This window comes from Rhinolophus hipposideros (genome assembly GCF_964194185.1).
Source record: "Rhinolophus hipposideros genome assembly, chromosome: 11".
NCBI lineage: Eukaryota > Metazoa > Chordata > Mammalia > Chiroptera > Rhinolophidae > Rhinolophus > Rhinolophus hipposideros.
The window spans coordinates 13,625,490-13,649,203 of record NC_138057.1 but is presented as its reverse complement, the minus strand read 5'-3'; the positions used below and the strand labels follow the sequence as shown (position 1 = coordinate 13,649,203).

At 37.3% G+C, this 23,714-nt stretch overlaps 1 protein-coding gene across 1 annotated transcript; it reads right to left on the bottom strand.

The window, feature by feature from the left end:
• Nucleotides 1–2,605: 2,605 nt before the first annotated feature.
• On the bottom strand, nucleotides 2,606–23,109 carry EQTN (equatorin; the record flags this gene model as incomplete). Its single annotated transcript, XM_081065914.1, has 7 exons — nucleotides 2,606–2,885; nucleotides 3,547–3,697; nucleotides 9,989–10,075; nucleotides 12,008–12,094; nucleotides 21,617–21,712; nucleotides 21,940–21,947; nucleotides 22,940–23,109. 7 exons carry the CDS (start codon nucleotides 23,107–23,109, stop codon nucleotides 2,606–2,608), a joined length of 879 nt encoding a protein of 292 aa, XP_080922040.1.
• Nucleotides 23,110–23,714: the final 605 nt, after the last annotated feature.

Below are 23,714 nucleotides of genomic sequence, written 5' to 3'. Positions count from 1 at the left end.
GTGGGGAGCGGGACCAGAGACCTCGCCTGACACCCTGCCTGACCCACTCTGCTTGCTGCATCATGTGTCGTGCAAGGTGTCAGGCAGGGTCTCAGCTCCCATTCCCCACATAAGAACATAGGACATGGTGAGGCCAAAAAGGAACACCAACGGAGCCACAGATAGGGGTGTCATACCACTATATTCTTGCTGGCGGCTGGGTTGGAGACACAGGAAGCAGGAGCCACACTATCCACTATCTGCTGTCCATTTCTCTCTGGCAACCAATCTCACTTGCTATCTGCAATCTGCCTCTCTGCAATCTGCAATCCACACTTCGCCATGCTAACTGCAATCCGCTATTGCTAGCTCAGCCACCATCTTCTTGCTAGCCCTCATTTTCTACTAGCGTATCCACGGCAGTTATATTAGTGGCCAATGGCTCACTGGTTACAGCTGATGGCCAACTAGCCACAGCTGATGGCCATCCAATCACAGTTGATAGCCATTTACTACCTGAGCCAGCACCTTTCTATGTGAGGCCAAGAGCCTGGAAACTGCACTCCTGGCTCTGTCCCCACATATGCCAACTGAGGATGAGAAGCCAATTAAAAAAAAAACAAATATATATATATATATATATATATATATATATATATATATATATATATATTTCAGCCATTTTAGCCCTAGTAAAGCCGTAATGGTTAACGTTTTTACTCTAATACTTTAGTACTAAAGACAAGCGATATTGATTGGAAAGTGAGTCTTACACCTATCTCCAATAAAAAAAATTCTTGGCACTTCCGAAGGTTGGGTGGAGAAACAACGTGGAAATGGTTGGTCGTCAACCCCTCCCCAAGCCCATCTGAGATTCGTCCCACAAGCCCTTTCTCACCCACTGATTCAACATGTCTCCTCTCACCTGGAGCCCTTCCAAGCAGCTTGCCTCACTTAGTTCCCACCGCATCTCTAGGTGCCTGAGTTGGCAGTACAAATGCTGGCACCGACCCCTGGGGCTGTCAAAAGGGCATGGAAAATGACAAAAGTAACCTGCAGAGGGTAGCATGGGCTGTTGCTCAAGGCCACCCCCACGGGCTCAGAAACGACGGCAATTATTGGCAAGATCAGCAAAGGCGAGCACTTGGCCTAACACCTCTTTACCCTTGAGGATGCCATCCTATATAATCCATGGCTACATGAAGGCGGAGCTTCATTTCTTTCCCAGCCAATGGTGAGGCCGGGGGGTGGAGTCAGGGGGGAACTGGAGGGGGGTGTGAGTGAATGATTCTGAGAATGGATGGTAGGTGAAGAGACACCTGTAAGATGTGTAACTGTCCTCCATGGGAAAGAAGGCTCGTAGAGACCTAAGCTAGAGGTAGGGAAAACAATTCCCCAGGAGCTGAAAGAATCCCTGAGATAAGGAACCTCCTGCCTTATGAATGTGGGGCCTACCTTGCTCCTGAACAACCTCCTTTGACTTTTGTTAAAATTTTTACTAGTAACTTTCATGGATCATGGAGAGAACCTCAGTTTGGAAACTCATCTTAGTTTTGCCTCTCTCTAACGTGTGATCGTAGGCAAGGTATCTGACTTACCTGAGTTTTCATTTCTTGATCTGTAAAAGAAACTTGCCTTTCATAGGGTAGAAGAATTCAATATGATATGATGTACCAAAGTGCCTAGCATAAAGTAGGTGAGAATTTAGGAGAGCAGTGAAACCTGTTCCAAGTTCTCCCCCTCTTCCCATCCACATATATCCACAAAAGACCTTATACGTGTCCGTAAAATCCTTCCCGTTGAAACTCATTCATAAAAGGGAAAAATAAACCCTTTCCATTGGTCTTCTTTGTAAATTGAAATACTCCTGGGATGGTTGGCCTCATCAGTCACTAATAACTCGAATTGGTCTCTGAGATGCTTTGCTTTACTTCCAATAGAGCCTAATGAGCCTGGATGTTTAGGGGAAGTGAGAAGGAAGGGCCCGTCTGCTCCAACAGTCCATGAATCACCCTCTAAGAAATTATGTGCTAGGACCCCTTCTTCCTTTCTCTTTTTCTGGAACACCATGTTATTTCAAATGGTTATGGATACTTTAGAAATTGGAAAAAACACACACAAAAAAAAACAACACCTTTTTTCCCCTTGTTGTTTGTCCTGTGAGAACAGTCCTGATGACTTTTAAACAATTCAAGAATGCTAGGTGTCTCTAATATTAATTTAGTTTCATCTTTTGACATGGCACAACTGTTTTACCAGTGAAACATGAACAGGTGTGTGTGTTCTTTTTGCTTTGGTGGTGGGGAGGGGCATAGATTGTGATGATTACCCTGGAAGTCCTCAAAATGCCACCAGGTTAGGTAAATAGATATTTATGTCCTCATTTAAAAATGAACAAGCCTAGAGTGAATACTTTTCATATGTCATTTTCCAGTATTATTTTTACTCGATGAATTTTCCACACCTTAAATTATTTCCTTGTATTTTTTGCGTTAAATAATTTTTATAGCTGAGAATTTTATTGAATGTGTCCTTTTAAGATACCAGAAAATTTAAATCTCAGCAGTTTCCAAATCATGATATTAATGTGAGTCACAAAGAAAGATACTTTTTTCATTACAAAAATTTAAGTCTTTTCATCAACGCCAGCTTCCTCATTCTGAAATAAGTTTTGCTCGTCATTCAAGCCCATGTCATCTTCTGAGGCTGTGGAAATCATGTCCGTCATTCTAGATTTCGGCCCTATGTCTGATTTTCTCACTTCTGAAGAAGCGGTGGCCCAAAATGTGCTGCTGTCGGCACTCTTAGAAAAAGATGTGTCTGATATGCCTTCTGATGGTTGAAAGTAAGACAGAGTTGCAAGCTCTGGGTTGATGGAGTATTCACTTTCATCTTTCATTTTATAACTGAAAAAAGAAAACATATATCAAGAGTTGTTTTAAATCAACTCTTTTGAAGCTCAACTAAAAAAAGCATCACAAAAATTAAAACAGTGTATGAATTCTGTCCAATATATTGATACTTGATATAACACTATATAAATGAATGAAAAATGTAAGAAAAAATATACATATATAGTCACGGGAGGTGGAGTACAGCATAAGGAAGATAGTCAATGGTATTGTAACAGCTATATAAGATGTCAGAGGGGTAGTAGCTTGCAGGAGGGGGTTATCACTTTGTAAATGTCTATTATGTTGATTTGTACACCTGAAACTAATTTAAAAATGTTAGACCCTAAGCAGATATGCTATTTAGAATAGAGTTCATAGCCCTTTTGTTCCAAGGCTATCAAAAAAGCATGCATAGCTAGATTCTGTATAGCCTTTCCAGTTGACTAGGGTGATTTCTATTTCTGGATGACTATTTAAAATATTGGGGGACATAAATGTTCTCGTAGGATATTCCCTGAGAGACAACCCATGCTTCTTTCTCAATAGGAGAAGTGGAGCCAACTGAATACCTTCTGGATAAATGAAGGAGTCACGTTTTCCTAACAATCTATTAGAGAGGAGGGTGAGAGAGTCATATATGTTATATAGAGACTCCAGAGGTCTGCAGACTTACTCAGTCTTCAGTTTGTACAGCAAGGAGCTAGATACTGCCAAGAAGATGACAAAAAGGAGGAGGGTCAGCAATGAGATGCCTAGCATTAACTTTAACTTGACTTCCTGCAGCCCTGCTTGGTTTTCTTCATTTGTAGCATTCAAATCAGAACCTGAGAGGAAAGAAGGAAAATGCAATGGGAAAGAGTAACTGCATTCAGCATGTTTTTTTGGAGGAGTAAGGATTGCAAAGCAACTGCAGAGAAGCCTTTCACCATTGAGAAAATTTAAGGCTCACACCTCTACCCTCAGGCAATGCAAAGGAGAAGGCTCTAGGCTACTCCCTAAGGCCAAGTGCTCTTAACTATATCCATTTAACCTTCAGAGCAATCCTGGAGCAGCTGTTCCTAGCTCCACTTTACAGGATCACAGAAGTTTATGAATCTGCCCATGGCACAGAGCTAGTTAAGTGGCAAAATCTGGTTTCAATCCAGGTTACCAGATATTAAAATGTATATGTAACAGACTTCCTCTTTGATTAATAAAAACCAGTTCAAAACTCTAAAGAGATTACTATTAAAAAATGTGACGAATTTACACACAAGGGATTCATCCTTCAAAAGAGAAAGATACACTTCTGTTAGGACATGCATTGATTTTTCTGTTAAAAAAATGGTGTACCAGGTGCTATTTTATTAGTGAGATCAGACCTACCATACTTGATGCAAAAGAAATGGGAACTTATGTAACTTTATAAAATAAGTTATGTAATAGAAATAATGTCTGGATCTAGAGTCTAAAGTCTTTCTACTAAATTTACAAGGTCTGACAATTAAGTTCGCTAACTCATTCTAGAAAAAGTGCTATATACCTCATTGCTGAATATCACTATGGTCACACCTGAAATACTCCCCTTAGGAAGCTATGTACCGATGCCAGCACCTAGTCCACCCTTCAAAGCAATTTTGGAACTCTTTTTCTGGAATGGCCATCAGAGCTGTCATCATATTACCCTTGATATCCTGAATGTCATCAAAATGTCTTCATTTTAATATTTCCTTTATTTTCAGGTACAGAAAGACGTCACTGGGGGCCAGATCAGGTGAGTAGGGAGGGTGTTCCAATACAGTTATTTGTTTACTGGCTAAAAACTCCCTCACAGACAGTGCCGTGTGAGCTGGTGCGTTGTTGTGATGCAAGAGCCATGACTTGTTGCAAAAACTTCAGGTTGTCTAACTTTTTCACACAAACTTTTCAACACTTTCAAATAGTAAACTTGGTTAACTGTTTGTACAAATTCATAATGAATAATCCCTCTGACATCAAAGAAGTTTAGCAACATCATTGCAACAAAGCTGGTGAACTTAATTGTCAGAACTCATATTAATGAAAGTATATCCTCAGTGCCAAATTTCATATTTTTTTCTGAATATATGACTGACATAATACACCTGTATTTAATGGTGACTTTAAATGGCCATGTTGATATTTCTTCCGTCTCCCCAAACATCCTCCCAAAAGTTCCACTATTTTCTAGGTAATGAGTAGTGACAAGCTCTCACGTCCATATTCTCAGATTTATAAAATTGTAATTGTCTCAAAGTGCAATCTTAAACCAAGTGGAGTGAAATGTGTACAATTGTCAAAGACTGATATCTTGACTTTGAGGCAGATTATTTTAAGAATAATGAAACAAATTATGTTAAAATGCGCTGTGCTTCTGAATTGCTTTGCTACTCCCTAAAAGGGTTTTTGCAAAGAGGTGTGCTTATAGTACATTTTATTTATCAAGGTGCTGGTCAAAACTACAGAAGGGTTTGGAATTCCTAACCAGTGGAAATTACAGAAAAGCTAAATTACAAGTTTGGGCAGGATTCCTCTGTAAGCCTCAGTTTTCTCATCTGTAAAATGGAGATAATACCAACTTCATTGAGTTGCTGTGAGGACTAACATAATACTGTATGTTTTAAAGCACCTGGCATATATAATACTATGTTCTCCATACATCATAGAAAATTAGTCATGCTCAATTTCATTACTTGAAAAGACAAAATATTTCTCAAGTGGCCCAGCATTTGTCATTCCTACATATAGCTCTTCTATATGTAGAAGACTCTCTCCATTTTCTTGAAGCACTGCAAAACAAGTGGCTGTCCTTGTCAAATAATCCAATGCAGAGCTGATGTGACAGGACCTAGATCCATTACCAGAGTTTCTTTTTCAACAGTTTATTTGTAGGACAGAGGTTTGGGGGACATTAATATATTACCTTGTCATGAATTTTCCATTCAAATCAGGAGTTCTTATACTCAGATAAACACAGTTAATCCATTAATGAAAACTATTGCATTCAGCAACAGAAATTCTCTCATTCACTATTGGTGAGAATGCAAAATGGTGCAGCCTCTTTGGTAGACAATTTGGCAGTTTCTGACAAAGCTAACGATAGTCTTACCACACAATCCAGCAATCCCAATCTTTGGTATCGACCCAAATAAGTTGAAAACCTATGTCCACACAAAAACCTACACATGAGTGTTTATTAGCAGCAGCTCTATTCATAATTGCCAAAAACTTGGAAGCAACCAGGATGTCCTTCAGTAGGTGGATGGATAAACAAACTGGTACATCCACACAATGGGATATTATTTGGTGATGGAAAGAAATGAACTATCGAGTCATGAAAAGATATGGAGGAATCTTAAGTGCCTATTACTAAGCGAAAGAAGACAGTTTGAAAAGGCTAAATACCATATATTTCCAACTATATGATGTTCTGGAAAAGGCAAAACTATAGCGATAGTGAAAAGATCAGTGGTTTCCAGGAGGTGGGGTGAGAGAGGAATGGACAGATGGAGGACAGGGGATGTTTAAGGCAGTGAAACTATTCTGTATGTTACTGCAATGGTGGACACGTGACATTATGCATTTGTCAAAACCCATAGACTGTACAACACAAAGAGTGGACCCTAATGTAAACTATTGACTTTAGTTAATAATAATGTATCAATATTGGCTCATCAATGATGAAAACTGTACCACACCAAAGCAGGTTTTGGTTAGAGAGGAAACAAAGCAGGGGGAATATTTGAGAACTCTGTACTTCCTGCTCAATTCCGCTGTAAGCCCAAAACTGCTCTAAAAATAAAGTCTACCTATTAAAAAAGCATACTGCATTCTATATATTATTCACCTGCCTACTACCCCATTTGGTTTATCTGTTTCGGGAAGAGAAGTTACAAAACAGGCGAATGGAAATAGTCCCCTGCGCTATGGTAATGAGAACAACGCTTAGGAACCAAGGCTTTCCTAAACAATGAATGTCCTCTCTGATGGGAATTGTAGCTGCCACATACACTACACCTTTACTAGGGGAAACAGTACCACCATGCAGACACTAAAACGTGTGCAAGTATTTATGTATTCATTTAATTGAAGTATTTTGTTCTTACTTGGAATTGGGTGAAATAATTGATCTTTTTCTTCTCCAATATCACCAGTTGGTGTTCCATTTATAGCTGTTAAAATAACAAATTGGTGTTATGGTAAACAAAATTCACTTACTGAAATTGTGTGTGTGTGTGTGATATACCGTTTGTTCTCATTGTTCATGGTCCTTATTTTCTATCAAGTCACATGAACACTGAATTAGTGAATACAGAGCCGCTGCTCCCAGGGCAAACACAGGGTTTGGTTCCTGTGAGCCTCTGGTCACAGCATTTCCATCAACTGGTCACTACAAATGCTTGTTTTATGTGTTTCTGTTTAAAGACACTCTATTTCAGCGCATATGGCTGATGCATTACACTGAACTCAGAGTCAACAGCGCTGTAACTCCTGCCTAAAAAAAGTTTATCTAACATACACGTTTTCTCCATAAGGTTACCCCACACTCTCTCAGGCTGTGCAACACTAGCCAGCATTTTAATACTACCCTTGGGGGTCACCAACAGAAAGCACAAAATCCACATGGCCCTAACTAGACCATGAAAAGGACACTTATTTACAGTATGAGACCTGAAGAAAGAAAGCAGACTGTTGCCTTGTTCTACCTTAGCTGGAAATGTGAGCAACTGGCAATTAAAATTCTTTGCTGCTCTGAGCATGTCCACAAAGGACCGAAAGTGCTGCAAGTAATGATTTTGGAGGGGGAGGGTTACAGATAAATTTTAGATGCCAATAAATTCTCAAGTACAGAATCTGCAAATAATGAAGATGGACTGAATATGGTATCTATTTCACATTTATAATGCATGCGTATAGGTGTGTGATATCACATTTATACATGTGTGCGTCTTTATATGATATACATATTACATTTATACATGCAGACATACAGAAAGGGTACCAAAAAAAGTATACATATTTTAAGAAAGGAAAAAACTGTATTAAAATTGTAATACTCAACATACACCAATAACAAAAGGTAAATACAAGTTACGTGTATATATTTTTTGTGGCACCCCTGGTATATGGTATGCACATTACATTTAAATGCATGCTTATACATTTATGATACGTACATTAATTTTATGCATGCTCATATTTTGATATGTATTTTGCATTTATTCAGGCATCTCCACGTGCTCACATGCATATTGTTTCCGACACAACAGAGACTATATTGAGCAAGAGACTTATTTAAAATTTTTAATCATAAATAAAATTGAATGATTAGATTGCAACATTCGTAGAAGAATAAAACTTTTAGGAGGAGAATCAGAAAATGTGTGACACTTGATTCACTTTCTGGGTTTGCCTTGCATTTGTTTACATGTGATGATGGCAGCAAAAGGTTGACATTAATTCTTAGTATTAGAACTATTTACACCAACCTTGGCTTTCTTACATAAGACTTTAGAAAAACAAAACATTTTCCCGGCTACCTACTACGAGTTTACCTTTAGCTAACATTGTCCAAAATGCAGGCTCATTTGGACCCTGAGTTGATTCTGTTTAAGAAACAAAATAGAACAAGGTAACAAAATAAGGTAATTTGGCTTTAGTATATTTGTGATAGAACATTCATTCAATTGTTTATTAGTTTAGTCATTTAGCAGCTATAGCTTGAGCTCCTACCCTGTGCCAGACGCTGTGGTTGACACTAAAGTTTCAGAAATGAACAAGACACACGTCTTAATGCTCAAGGAACACATACTTGATTTCGAAAGCAGACAATCATTGTTAATTATGTTGTAGGATAAGGAGGGTTTTATAGGAAATGCACAGGCGGTATGAACATTGGGACCAAATTCAACTTGCAAAAGCTGGAAACCCTTTGAAAGGGAGATGATGTTTCAGTATAGGGTTGGAGGACTAGAAATTGTTTGCCAGGCAAAGAGGCGAGGGAGTGGTGATTCCACTGTGAGCAAACTCAGAATCGTGAGCAGGTTCCGTAAGCTCTTGGAGCTTCACATAATCTGGAGTAAAATATGTGGATGGGGCATGTGACCAGACATGAGGCTGGAAAGTTATTCAATGGTCAGATCATTTCAGACTTGAATGCCTGGTTAAGAAGTTAGACTTTAAATTTAAGTGGTGAAACTTAAAATTTTACTCATAAAATGATATACTCCAGGTATGACTATAGAGTTCTAACTGTAATACTTTGAATACTTTGTTCAGAGGGTTCTTTAGTATTTTCTTCTTCACTTACTTGTGGTAAACTAAAACTTTAGTGTCGATTACTAAAGACATGGAAGAAGAAAAATACCACGATGATCGGATTTGTATTTTCAAATAGATCAAAAAAGTGAATAAGGGTTTTATTTTTAGTAGTGTTGCAGATGCAAATGAATTCAGCGTAATCATATTAGGAACATACTTGGATTGCATGAACTGGAGAAAATAGGGTTTCATGTAATGACAGGTCCACTGTCTTCAATTAAACCACCCATTCAAGACCTTAGAGGAGAGACATCCTGCATTGTTATGGTTTCACAAATATTTTATAAGGAAAAATATGCTTGGCAGGAAAATAAAACGATGATTTCGATTTTGCAACCTTTCACTACCAACCCTCCCCACCCCAAATAATCTTAGGAAACACTAATAATTGACTCTGTGTAGAGGAAAAAGTTTATTCTTCAAGCAGGTAGAAATTTTTATGGACTTATTAAAATGTAGTAAATATTTATATAAATGTAAATTTATAATTTATATTTATATATATGTCTACGTATTATAATAAATACAAATATACATTTATATATTTACATAAAGGTAATACATTTTATAAAATAAAATTGCATTTTGAAAAGAGCTCATTTCCTACCCCTTGCCAGATACATCTGAAAGTTGACTTAGATTTTCACCATTAAAAGATTTTACAGTGACTTTAAATTGTAGCAGTATAAATTCTTTAAGCATGCTATTACTTTTTGAAATACTCAGAGTAGTGAAAGAAAATTTTACTCATATAATGATATGCTCCAGGTATGACTACAGTGTAGTATCTTTAATACTTTGTAAAGATTTTTCAGAGGGTTCTTTAGGATATTCTTCACTGGGTTTTCCAGGAGGTGGTACAGTTGTTTCATTGATGAGTTTATCTAGGAAAAGGGATAATGCATTATCAGCGTTTAAAAATATCGACTCCACATCTGTGATTAGGTATATTTTTAAGCTAAAAAACATGGAACAAAGAAAGGGAGAGAGGAAAACACCAAAGAGAACAATATTGACATTTTTTTTGAGATAACTTAAAGGAAGGGCAAGAAAGAATAAAGTTTTGGGGATAATGGGTTGCCTGAGGTGCTGCAAGACAGAAGAAAAGCTGGGCGCTTGGGGCCACAAGCTTCCCTCAGGGGTAAGGACGGTCTATTGGATTAGATACATGGTTTCTGATGGTTCCTGCACAGACATTGAAGGGATACTATCAGCCCAGGACAGCTTGGATGCTGGTCGGTGTAATGACATGAAAAGGGAGGCAGCATCAGTGTCCTTGTAAATTGGAAACATATGCACGTTTACTACTCAAAACAGAGTTTTGGATATAAAGATGTGGGGCTACAAATCAAGGATTGGCAGGCATGATTTAGTACATATCTCATTCTATAATGTGTCCTTCTGGACGTATATTGGGAAGAGTGTATTTGGGGACAATTATGACTGGAGGACCATATTTCCTGCCATGAAGTCGGCCTGAAATTTCAGTTATCATTGCCAAATGCAGGAGCCAGTAACGTTCCACATGCAACCCAGGCAATGCCACCGTAGCGGGAGTCCTCCTGAGAGGCAGAATGATTTCAGCCTGAGCCTACAAACAGCAACATTGCAGTATCTTGTTGGCAAAAAAGAGTGAAAAAGAGAATCTGTTTCCAGAGTTGACACTGATTCCGGCAGGACTGGAACAACTGGTAAGCAAGCAATCCTTAAATTCTGCTGTGCAACTCTCTTACTTACTTAGAAAAGTGGATTGCCTCAGCTACCCACCTTGCCCTCAGAATTTTAGGGACTAACAGAATTTAGTCAAAATTATTCCAAAGATTTCAATCTCCTTCAGAGGCTCGCTCCTTCCTATACAATGTCCCATCCATGTCAGCTTGTCACCCTCTCTCAGAGCCTAATTCAACAGTTTATTCCAATCCAACTTTCTTTGACAATCCTTTGGGGACCTGAATTGTGGTAACAGAAGTTAGGGTTTTGATATCTTTTCCATGGGTCCTCAATAATGAGCCCTCAATAATCCATCTCCTAAGGAAATTTGAGGTACCTGCTCTATTTTCTTAAACAGACTCTGTGTCTTGTCCCAAACAACTCAAGATGTTTTTTGCTTGTACAAGCAAAATTCCCATGAGTCATTTGTCTAACAATGTATGTCCTTGAAAAGCCCCTATCGAATTTATGTCCCAAGGGTTGAAATTGCTCAAAATATTCCATTATTATCAAGTAACTTTATTAATAATTTGGCATTACTGAGTCTGGCTTTTACCAATATTGAAATTGCCAAACTCACACACATTTTTTCCTATTGACTTTCATCCTCTTTTCCTTGTCTTCTTTTATGCTTGTGTGTTTCATAGATATGAGCTGTTGACATGTCAAGGTGAAAGGTGTGTTATATGTACTTTGGAGACTTTTAGTGGCCTCCAAAGTCACACGCTGGCAACACTTTTATCTATATGAAATAGTTATGTTTGTTGGAAAGATGCAAAAAAGTAAATAAGAAGCATTTGAAGCTGAAGGTGTAAAGCAGAAAGGAATAAAAATGTGGGTCTAAGAGAGACATGTAATTTTTTAGAGTCCTAAATTTAGTTATTTAATTTTTATTTCCATGCAAACCAAAAATATGAGGCCAAGGAATGTGAGACCCTCCTTGCCTTCTGAATTTATCAGTGCAATAGACATAAAGTCTACTTATGTAGGAACTAAGACTTCTGATAGCTCCACTAAGAGCTTTTTCTGCCCAATACTCTTTAGCACTATTTCAAGTCTTGCTTTAAGGGCTTTTCATATTTGCAACAGTGCTTTTCAGTACTTACAGTTTCTTAGAGCAAAATTCAGATCAGTTGTTGCTCTCACGGATATTTCAGACTGGGTGCCATTTGGATTTTGTGTTGTGAATACATCTGAAAACATAAGATCAAAGTTTTCAGCAGCTAGCTAAGTCACTTCTTGTTCCTTTACATTTTTCTGCATCTGATTTTTTTTCTTAAAACATATGCACTAATTGCAAAAAAAGAATAATAAAATACTTGAGACATTCTTCATCTACAAAATAAGGAAGTGAGGCAAAATAAGGTATAGGTTCAAAATTCATGGGGAAAAAAGGTAAACTAGTTTCTTTTTGCTAAATGACTCTTTCTGAGAAGAAATTATTGAGGAATTTATAGAAAAAAATATTTAAGTGCATAATAGGTGCTGAAGTAGATTTGTATTATAGATGTGTAATATTATCACTGTTTGTATTGACACTACAAAAGTCAAGTAAAAAGCATTCATTTGCCCTTGAATCTTCTGTTAGACTATAGAACAGTTTAGCTTAAGAAGTATATGCTTCAACAACAATCAAGGTCTTCCATATACATTCACATTTGAGTTGTCAGTGCGGTTGGTTGTAATTCAAAATTAATGGACATATCTACCTAATCAGAACCAAAGTAAATTAGATCAAGATGGCAGAACGAACATACACACGTCTCCTCTTTCCAAAATCTCAGGAAATGACAGAAAACTTTATACACACATGAATGAATATGTGTTTAATACGTACGTATACTCACACACACACAAACAAACACACAGGCATACACAAAACAGTTCTGTTAACATATCATAATTTTTGAGAAATTTCTGAGCCAGATCTATGGAGGACAAGAAAGGAAGTCACAGCCCAACATTTATATGTATATATAAAAGTATAAAAATTAAAACACTGGTATTTTTGCAGGGAAAGACAGATCAAAGAAACAACAAAAAGATAGCAATGAACTAAATTTTGAATGAGAATTTAGATTATATTAAATCTGAGTTTCACATCGGTAGGGAATTGTTATTAGACACTTGGTGAGCTTCCTTGAAAAACATAACGTTTTAAGAGTATTTTATGCCATATACAACAATAACTGAACTTAAGACCTAAGAGTTAAAAAATAAAAAACATGAAACTATTTTAAAAAGCTAGGAAAATAATTTAATATCTTGAATTGGATAAGGCCTATCTAAGAAACACACAAAATGCAGAAATTGTAAAGGAATTACTCAAAAATTGATTTTATAAAATTTTAAAATTTCTTTGTGATTAAGATACCTAAATAGGTTTAAAGATAAGCAACAGCCTTGGAGAAAATACTTGTTACTTTTACCACAGAGAAAAGATTAATATACTAAATATAAAAAAAAATCCCCTACAAATAAATGAAAATACCGGTCTAATAGAAAAGTAAGTCAAGGATAGGACCATACAAATCACAGAAGTAGAAATTAAATGCCCAATAAATTCAGAGAAAAATACTGAACTTCACAGTAATCAGAATGAAAATTAAAAGAGGAATGAAAATTTCTTACTTAGGCACAAAATATGATTAACACTATTCATTGTATGTGAGATTGTGGAGCATTTGTGGGGAATGTAAATTGCTAGATACTTTTTGGAGGGCAATTGGTGGTTTCTATCAATATTTTTAAAGATTTACCCTTTACTCAACAATTCCAGTACTTGGAATCCATCCAAAGAGAGGTAGACCCAAGGGTACATGAGAAGACCGTACAAAGGAAAAACTGCCCATAATATAATTCTTTAAAAGACAGTGAGAAATTATGGAACATCATTCTATGCAATATTATGTATCCATTAAAAATAATGAGGTAGATGAGAAACAAACTCTAGAGTTGTTAAATGAGAAAAATAAGTCATAATACACTTCTTCAGTATGATCCCTTTTTTGTTTTTATATAAATGCCTGTGTGTGTGTGTGTGTGTGTGTGTGTGTGTGTGTGTTTAAGGAAGATTATTTTTCTTTTAAAGTAATCATCAAGCTTTTGATGTATTTACCCTCTGGGTAATTCAAAATAGAAGTACATCCTGAAAAAGAAATGATTGCCTCATTTCACACACACAGTAGAGGCAGCCTGGTGGTGGATAGATTACACACCACTCCAGATTTTTTTTTTTTAGTTTCAGGTGTACAAAACAATGCAATAGTTAGACATTTCACCCCTCACAACAGATTCTGTTTCTTGATGGCTATGAAACTTGGCAGTTGACCTCTCTGAGCATCAGGGATTTTTTTCCCCTATAAAAAACGGATAACATTTCATCAAAGAAAAAATAGATATACTAAAAAAAGAGAGGAGAAAAATGGCGGCGTGAGGTGAGCCTCTGTAACGCTCCCCTGGAAGTTACAACGAATCGGACAACAATAACTCCACAAAGGACTCCTTGCACAGCAGACAGGGAAGACGAAGAGGCCGACTACTGAATTCACCTCCAGGTGGGTGAATCGCTCGAGCGGGGGAGGAGGGAGAGGAGAAGTGCGGAGACGGAGCCGCGCGGGCGCAGGACACAGACCTAGCTCAGTGCTCGGAGCCCGCTGCGCCCGGATCTTCCGCACCTGCGGGAGAGGGAAGGACTCGGACTGCTAGGGCTCCGCTTACGGCCCACAGGGCTGAGGGGGCAGCATACAAAACCGCTGAACCCAACGCTCGCTCACGGCAGACCTCGGAGCAAAGACTGAGGGAAGAGGGCTGAAATCGGTGGTTTAAGCCCTCACTGCCGAGCGGAGAACAGAAGCCTTAGGCACGGAGACTAGCCGCCCCCTCCCTACCCTCCCAGAGCTCACCCCGCCCCCACCTGCCCGGTGCTAGAAGCGATAAAGTAGCAGTGTCGGATCAAAGGACAGAATATTTGCTGCTCTGAGAACTGTGGACCGCAGATACAGATTCGCAGCTCAACTAGTTCTGGCAAAGGGGAGGGAGCTGTGGAAGCAGGACTGGCTGTGGTGGTGGTCGCCGCCATTGCTTTGGGCCACCTCTCACAACTCACCCCGCCCCTAGCCCCACCTATCTGGGCGGATCCCTGCAGGAGTAAACAGAACTGCTGAAACAAACGGGCTCTGAATCTGGTGCAGAAAGAGCTTTGGAACTCCAAAAGCTCTTCGCATACCTATCAACCTGTTGCAGAAGACACTCCTGTAGATGTCTAGGAAGAGAAATAGTAAATCAGTGATTGCCATGAATAACCAAGGCAACAAGATAGCTCAGAAAGAAAGTGAAAAGTCTCCAGAAAAGGAACTTAGAGATATGGACCTTTGTGATTTAAATGACAGAGAATTCAAGATCGCAATTCTGAAAAAACTGAACGAGATGCAAGAAAACACAGAAAGGCAGTTTAATGAACTCAGAAACACAATCAAAGAACACCATGAGCATTTTACAAAAGAGATTGAAATCTTGAAAAAGAACCAAATAGAATTTCTGGAGATTAAGAACTCAATAGAAGAAATTAACAATAAAATATCCAGCTTAGGTAGTAGAGTTGACCAGATGGAGGAAAGAATCAGTGACATCGAAGATAGGAACCTGGAATTTACACAGAGGGAAGAAGAAAGAGACTTGAGACTTAAAAGAAATGAAAGAACTCTACAAGAACTTTCGGACTCCATCAGAAAGAGCAATATAAGAATAATGGGCATACCAGAAGGAGAAGAAAGAGGGAAGGGAACAGAGAATATATTCAAACAAATCGTCGATGAGAACTTCCTAAACTTGTGGACAGAACTGGATCCTCGAATCCAAGAAGCAAATAGAACACCTAATTACCTCAATCCCAACAGGCCTTCTCCAAGGCACATTGTATTGAAGCTGTCTAAAATCAATGACAAAGAAAGAATCCTCAAGGCAGCCAGGGAAAAGAAGACGGTAACTTACAAAGGAAAGCCCATTAGATTATCATCAGATTTTTCAGCAGAAACTCTACAAGCTAGGAGGGAATGGAACCAAATATTCAAACTATTGAAAGAGAGAAATCATGAGCCAAGAATAATATATCCAGCAAAGATCTCCTTTAGATATGAAGGAGGAATAAAGACCTTTCCAGACATCCAGAAGCTGAGGGAATTTTCTAATACACGACCTGCACTACAAGAAATACTAAAGGAGGCTATTAGACCACCATCAACAGGGACAACTTGTGGCAACCAAAACTAAAAAGGGGGAGCGTAAAGGCCTGAACTGGAATATGGGAATAGAGAAAGTAAGCGTACTGAAGAAACTGGAATACTCTAAATATCAAACTTTCTTTTACATAAACTCAAGGGTAACCACTCAAAAAACATCCAAATCTGAAATATATACTGTAATAAAAGAAGAAACAGAGGGAAACATCATAGAATACCACCACACAGAAATAACAGACAACAACAAAAAGGCAAAGAAACAATGGAGACACAGCCTTACCAGAAAACTAAAGACAGAATGACAGGAAATCCTCACATATCAATAGTCACCCTAAATGTAAATGGACTGAACTCACCAATAAAGAGACACAGAGTAGCAGATTGGATCAAAAAACTAAACCCAACCATATGCTGCCTACAAGAGACACATCTCAGCTACAAGGACAAGCATAGACTCAAAGTGAAAGGGTGGAAATTGACTCTCCAAGCAAATGGTACCCAGAGAAAATCAGGTGTTGCCATAATGATTTCCGATGAAACAGACTTCAGGGTGAAAAAGATAACAAGAGACAAAGATGGACATTTCATAATGGTAAAGGGGACTATACAACAAGAAGACATAACAGTCATCAATATTTATGCCCCCAATCAGGGAGCACCGAAATATACCAAGCAACTACTAACAGAACTAAAGGGAGAAATTGACCAAAACACAATTATACTAGGGGACTTAAATACATCATTGACAGCTATGGATAGATCATCCAAACAGAAGATAAATAACGAAATCGCAGCCCTAAATGGCACATTAGATGAATTGGACATAATTGACATATATAGAGCACTTCATCCTAAAACATCAGACTATACATTCTTTTCTAGTGTACATGGAACATTCTCAAGGATAGACCATATATTGGGACACAAAATCAGCCTCAGCAAATTTAAGAAGATTGAAATCATACCAAGCATATTCTCTGATCACAAAGCTTTGAAATTGGATATCAACTGCAAAAAGAAAGCAGGAAAAAACACAAATACATGGAGATTAAACAACATACTTTTAAAGAACGACTGGGTCAAAGAAGAAATTAGAGGAGAGCTCAAAAGATACATAGAAACAAATGACAATGAAAATACATCCTACCAAAATTTTTGGGATGCCGCGAAAGCAGTTTTAAGAGGGAAATTTATATCATTACAGGCCTATCTCAAGAAACAAGAAAAATCCCAAATAAATAACCTCATGTTACACCTTAAAAAACTAGAAAAAGAAGAACAAGCGAAACCCAAGGTCAGCAGAAGAAAGGAAATAACAAAAATCAGAGCAGAACTAAATGAAATAGAGAACAAAAAGACAATAGAAAAAATTAATGTGACAAAAAGCTGGTTCTTTGAAAAGATTAACAAAATCGACAAACCCTTGGCTAGACTCACTAAGATAAAAAGAGAGAAGACACTAATTAACAAAATCAGAAATGAAAAAGGGGAAGTTACCACGGACACCACAGAAATACAAAGGATTATCCAAGAATACTATGAAGGACTATATGCCACCAAATTTAATAACTTAGAAGAAATGGACAAGTTCTTAGAAACATATAGCCTTCCAAGGCTGAATCATGAAGAACTGGAAAATCTTAACAGGCCGATCACCAGTAACGAAATTGAATCAGTCATCAAAAACCTTCCCAAAATCAAAAGTCCTGGACCAGATGGCTTCACCAGTGAATTCTACCAAACCTTCAAAGAGGATCTAATACCAATCCTGCTCAAACTCTTCCAAAAAATTGAAGAACAGTCAGTACTCCCTAACTCATTTTATGAGGCCAACATTACCCTGATACCAAAACCTGGTAAGGACAACACAAAAAAAGAAAACTACAGACCTATATCTCTGATGAATACAGATGCTAAAATCCTAAACAAAATTCTAGCAAATCGAATACAACAATGCATTAAAAAGATTATTCATCACGACCAAGTGGGGTTCATCCCCGGGGCACAAGGATGGTTCAACATTCGCAAATCCATCAATGTGATACATCACATAAACAAAATAAAGGACAAAAATCATATGATTCTATCAATTGATGCAGAAAAAGCATTTGATAAGATACAACATCCATTTATGATTAAAACACTTACTAAAATTGGTATAGAAGGAAAATACCTCAACATAATAAAGGCCATATACGACAAGCCCTCAGCTAATCTCATAATTAATGGTGAAAAGCTGAAGCCCTTTGCTCTACATTCAGGAACACGACAAGGTTGTCCCCTATCACCTCTGCTTTTCAACATAGTGTTGGAAGTCCTCGCCAGAGCTATCAGGCAAGAGAAAGAAATAAAAGGCATCCAAATTGGGAATGAAGAAGTTAAATTGTCACTCTTTGCAGATGACATGATGCTATATATAGAAAACCCTAAAGACTCCACCAAAAAGCTATTAGAAACAATCAATGAATACAGTAAAGTTGCTGGCTACAAAATCAACGTACAAAAGTCCATTGCTTTCCTATATACCAACAATGAAATCTCAGAAAAAGAGATAGAAAAAACAATTCCTTTTGCAATTGCAGCAAAAAGAATAAAATACCTAGGAATAAACTTAACCAAGGATGTGAATGATTTATATGCTGAAAACTATAAGACATTTTTGAAAGAAATTGAAGAAGACACAAAGAAATGGAAAGACATTCCGTGCTCATGGATTGGAAGAATCAACATAGTTAAAATGGCCATATTACCCAAAGCCATATACAGATTTAATGCAATCCCCATTAAAATTCCAATGGCATTTTTTAAAGAAATAGAACAAAAAATCATCAGATTTGTTTGGAACCACAAAAGACCCCGAATAGCCAAAGCAATATTAAAAAAAAAGAACAATACTGGAGGTATCACACTCCCTGATTTTTCCTTGTACTACAGGGCTACAATAATCAAAACAGCTTGGTATTGGCGGAAAAACAGACACATAGACCAATGGAATAGAATTGAGAACCCAGAAATAAAACCACATAAATATGGACAGATAATTTTTGACAAAGAAGCTAAAAACATACAATGGACGAAAGACAGCCTCTTCAATAAATGGTGCTGGCAGAATTGGATAGCTACGTGCAAAAGAATGAAACTGGACTGCTATCTGTCACCATGTACCAAAATTAATTCAAAATGGATCAAAGACTTAAGCATAAGACCTGACACAATAAACTGCATTGAAGAAAACATAGGTACTAAACTTATGGACCTTGGGTTCAAAGAGCATTTTATGAATTTGACTCCAAAGGCAATGGAAGTAAAAACTAAAATAAACAAATGGGATTATATGAAACTGAAAAGCTTCTGCACAGCAAAAGAAACTATTGACAAAATAATGAGGCAACCAACTGAATGGGAGAAGATTTTCGCAAACAGTTCCTCTGATAAGGGGCTAATATCCAAAATATACAAGGAACTCATGAAACTCAACAACAAAAAAACAAACAACCCAATTGAAAAATGGACAGAGGACCTGAAGAGACATTTCTCCAAAGAGGATATACAAATGGCAAATAGACATATGAAAAAATGCTCAACATCGCTAATCATCAGAGAAATGCAAATGAAAACCACAATGAGATATCACCTCACCCCAGTCAGAATGGCTTTCATCAACAAAACAAATAGTAACAAGTGTTGGAGAGGCTGTGGAGAAAAAGGAACTCTCATACACTGTTGGTGGGAATGCAGACTGGTGCAGCCGCTATGGAAGGCAGTGTGGAGGTTCCTCAAGAAATTACGAATAGAATTACCATATGACCCAGCAATCGCTCTCCTGGGTATCTACCCAAAAAATATAAAAGCATTTCTCTATAGAGACACGTGTACGCCAATGTTCATTGCAGCTTTGTTTACGGTGGCCAAGACATGGAAACAACCAAAATGTCCTTCGATAGATGAATGGATAAAGAAGTTGTGGTACATATACACAATGGAATACTATTCGGCGTTAAGGAAAGATGATATAGGAGCATTTGTGACAACATGGATGGATCTCGAGAGAATAATGCTAAGTGAAATAAGTCAGACAGAAAAAGCAGAGAACCCTATGATTTCACTGATATGTGGTATATAAACCAAAAAGAACAAGACAAACAAATGAGAAACAAAAACTCATAGACACAGACAATAATTTAGTGGTTACCAGAGGGTAAGGGGGTGGGGGGTGGGTGATGAGGGTAAAGGGGATCAAATATATGGTGATGGAAGGAGAACTGACTCTGGGTGGTGAACACACAATGGGATTTATAGACGATGTAATACAGAATTGTACACCTGAAATCTATGTAAATTTACTAACAATTGTCACCCCAATAAAATTAATTAAAAAAATAAATAAAAAAAAAAAAATAAATAAATAAAATGTTAAAAAAAAAAAAATAGAAATACAATTTATGTATTACAGTTTTTTAAATACTTGAGTGTATATGTATATATCCCCTTGATTGTATTTCTATTTTTTCTTTGATTAATGTTAACAAAGATCCCAGAATTAGATTTAATCTTAATTGAAAAGAATTTTTAACAAAAGTGTCTTATGAACTTTTCACATTTTAGAATGATGGACCTTATATGGACATAGAGAGAAAGCCCATGTGAAGAATGGTGAATAAGCTAGTTTAATGGACATTTCAAACATCTCAAAGTCATTTTGCTATGGGTTGAATTTTGTCCTGTATGCCCCCAAAAAGAGATGTTGAAGTCCAAACCCCCAGAACCTTAACGTTTAACCTAATTTGGAAATAGATATAATTGGTTAAGATGAAGTCACACTGGAGTAGGGTGGACTCCTAATCGAATCTGAATGGTGTTCTTTATGAGAAGACGGAAATTTGGACACAGAGACCCAGGAAGGATGCCATGAGAAGAAGGTGGCAGAGACTAGAGTTCTGCTGCTACAAGCCAGTGAATGCCTGGGTCTATCAGAAGCTGGAAGAGGCACAGAAAGATCCTCCCCTAAAGACTTTGGAGAGAGCATGTCATAGTCAAAACTTTAATTTTGGATTGTTGGCCTCCAGAACTGTGAGAGAACAAAGTAGTTTTGCTTTGAGCCACCCTCTTTGTGGCACTTTGTTCCAGCAGCCCTAAGAAACTCATACACATCTCAAAATAAATTTTGGTTAACTCACCTGAGAATTAAGTCAATTGTTACTCATGTGCACAAATAACCATAATGCTACAATGAACCCTATGTTGATTATAGGCAATTACCAAGAGAACCTTGTTAAACTTCACAACGTCTCATGAAAAAGTTATAGGAAATAAGTACGTCATTTTACACACTGAAATGTCTATAAGGTGAATTAGGATTTAAGAAGTAGGAAATAAAATGATTTTTTTAAAGTAAGAGTTTAAAAAGAGTTTAAATCAAACCAATGTAATCAGCTTTTGTATATTTATGTATTGCTATTAACTTTAAATACTTACATTGTTTTATATCTTTATAATGATTCTCATTTTTCTCATTAGCAGGTGTATTATCCTTAATTTCTTCCTGTTCATTTTCTTCAATTGTATCAGACTCTGAAAAAAAGCAAAAATATGTTGATTCCTTTTACTACTTTCTTTTTCTAACTGTATTTTTTTCCCCCACAAAGTATTTGAGGCAGAGATTTATATTCTAAATTATACCATACTTCCAATAATAAACTTTATATCATTCCATAGAAAATTTTCACATTCCAATTTTCTAGGATAATGGGTCATTTTCTTATCTGTTATTTTTGTGAAAGCTTGACATGCTTACTCACCTTCATTACTGGGAGTCACATCACCAATCTCTGAGGAAAAAACCCCAGATAAGAACATATACAACATAAAATTCATTGGGATGATGTGATTTATTCAGTAATTTACTGTGTCTCCTCAGAGTTTCCTTTCTGTTGGCCAGTGGGTCCTATAACTACTTAGGACATTATGACATCAATGCCAGATGGAGCTCAGAATGCGGGGGAGGAGTTTCTATAAGCTTTGTGACTCAGTTTGGTGTCTATTTTATCTTTGGTACTTTGACGGTTTTCAGTTTTTAAAAAATAAACCATTATAAGATTTTCTTTGAAAATTAAAAACTGTGTTTTCATGAAATAATGTGAATTATTGGTCCCTGGATTTTATCTTACTTTCTTTTTAATTTAAAAAATTCAGTTGACATTCAGTATTATATTAGTTTCAGGTGGACAGTATAGTGTTTAGACATTTATATAACTTATGAAGTGATCCCCTGATAATTCTTCTGGACTTCAGAGAACCATTAATATTGTTAATAGTAAAATGAGAACACACTTTTGGTTTCAAAGCATTATAGCATTGTATGTTCTTTTGGATAACTGAAATCAAAATGTCTGTTTAAAAACTAATCAGAGATATCAAAATTCAACCTACATGCCCTGAAAGTTCTGGTTCATGGGCTATCTTAACTATAATTCCTTCGGAAAAGTTTTATGAAATTCTCCTTTTGGGGGGTTTTAAGACCTACATTCTTTATGAAATATAATATTTGTTTTGATTAAAACATTTTACAGCGAAACCCGTCTTTTACCTCACATACAGATGGAGAAAATTATCCAATAGCTAGTCAAAAGAGGATTGTGGTATAGGTATGATTAACTCTATATTTCTCATAAAATGACTCATATGATCAGCAATAAAGGCAAGAAATCAAATGGACATGATCACTGATATTGCTCTCCATGATATTAAAGCAATATCAACTAACTTTCCCTCTTTCAATTGAAATTATTGTTGAGGTACTCTTTCTGATGGGATGGACATCTGTTCTTGACATTGGAATCAGACAGGTTCTTTTTCTGTGGGATCTGGCCCTTTCTGAACTCTTCTGCTGAATCTGTGCCACATGCCGCCTCCCTTGTGGGGGCCCCACCACACTGGTACTCTTCCAGCCCCTCAAATGCGCCATCCATTCTTGCCCAAGGGTCTCTCCCACATGCTGTCTCTTTGCTTGGTGTGCTTTTCCTTCTATTTGCTTGGCTAACTCCAGATAAACCTGAAGGTATAAGCCTAAATCTTAACACCCCAGGGAAGCGTTTTCAGACCCAATACCAGGTCAGAGTCTCCTGTTTCTATAGTGTCTTGAGCTTATCCTTAGGGGACTCATCACGATCATAAGGAATTTTTTGCCTGTTTATTTGCTTCTTAACAGTTTGCCCTAGCTAGAATATAAGCTCTGTGAGACTCTGCGTATCTTGTTTACTGCTGGATCACCTGGCCCTAGCACATAGTAGGTGCTAAAATGAATGTTGGGAAAAAAATGTGAGTGGCTCATTCACAAATTTTATAGGACTGTTTCTTAAAACAATCCATTTTACAAGCTGAAGGCCTAAGTAATTTGGGGACTAAGTTGGGGGGGCAAAAGGCCATCTTAATAAAAACTCATGGAGACATGTGCTGTGGACCTGGTAGGATTGTGCCATCCTGTCCCTCTTCCACCAATGGAACAAAGAGAGACTGGAAATGGACACTTGGACGTGGCTCTTACAGACCTGCCCACTCTGCTTCTCTGGGTTGT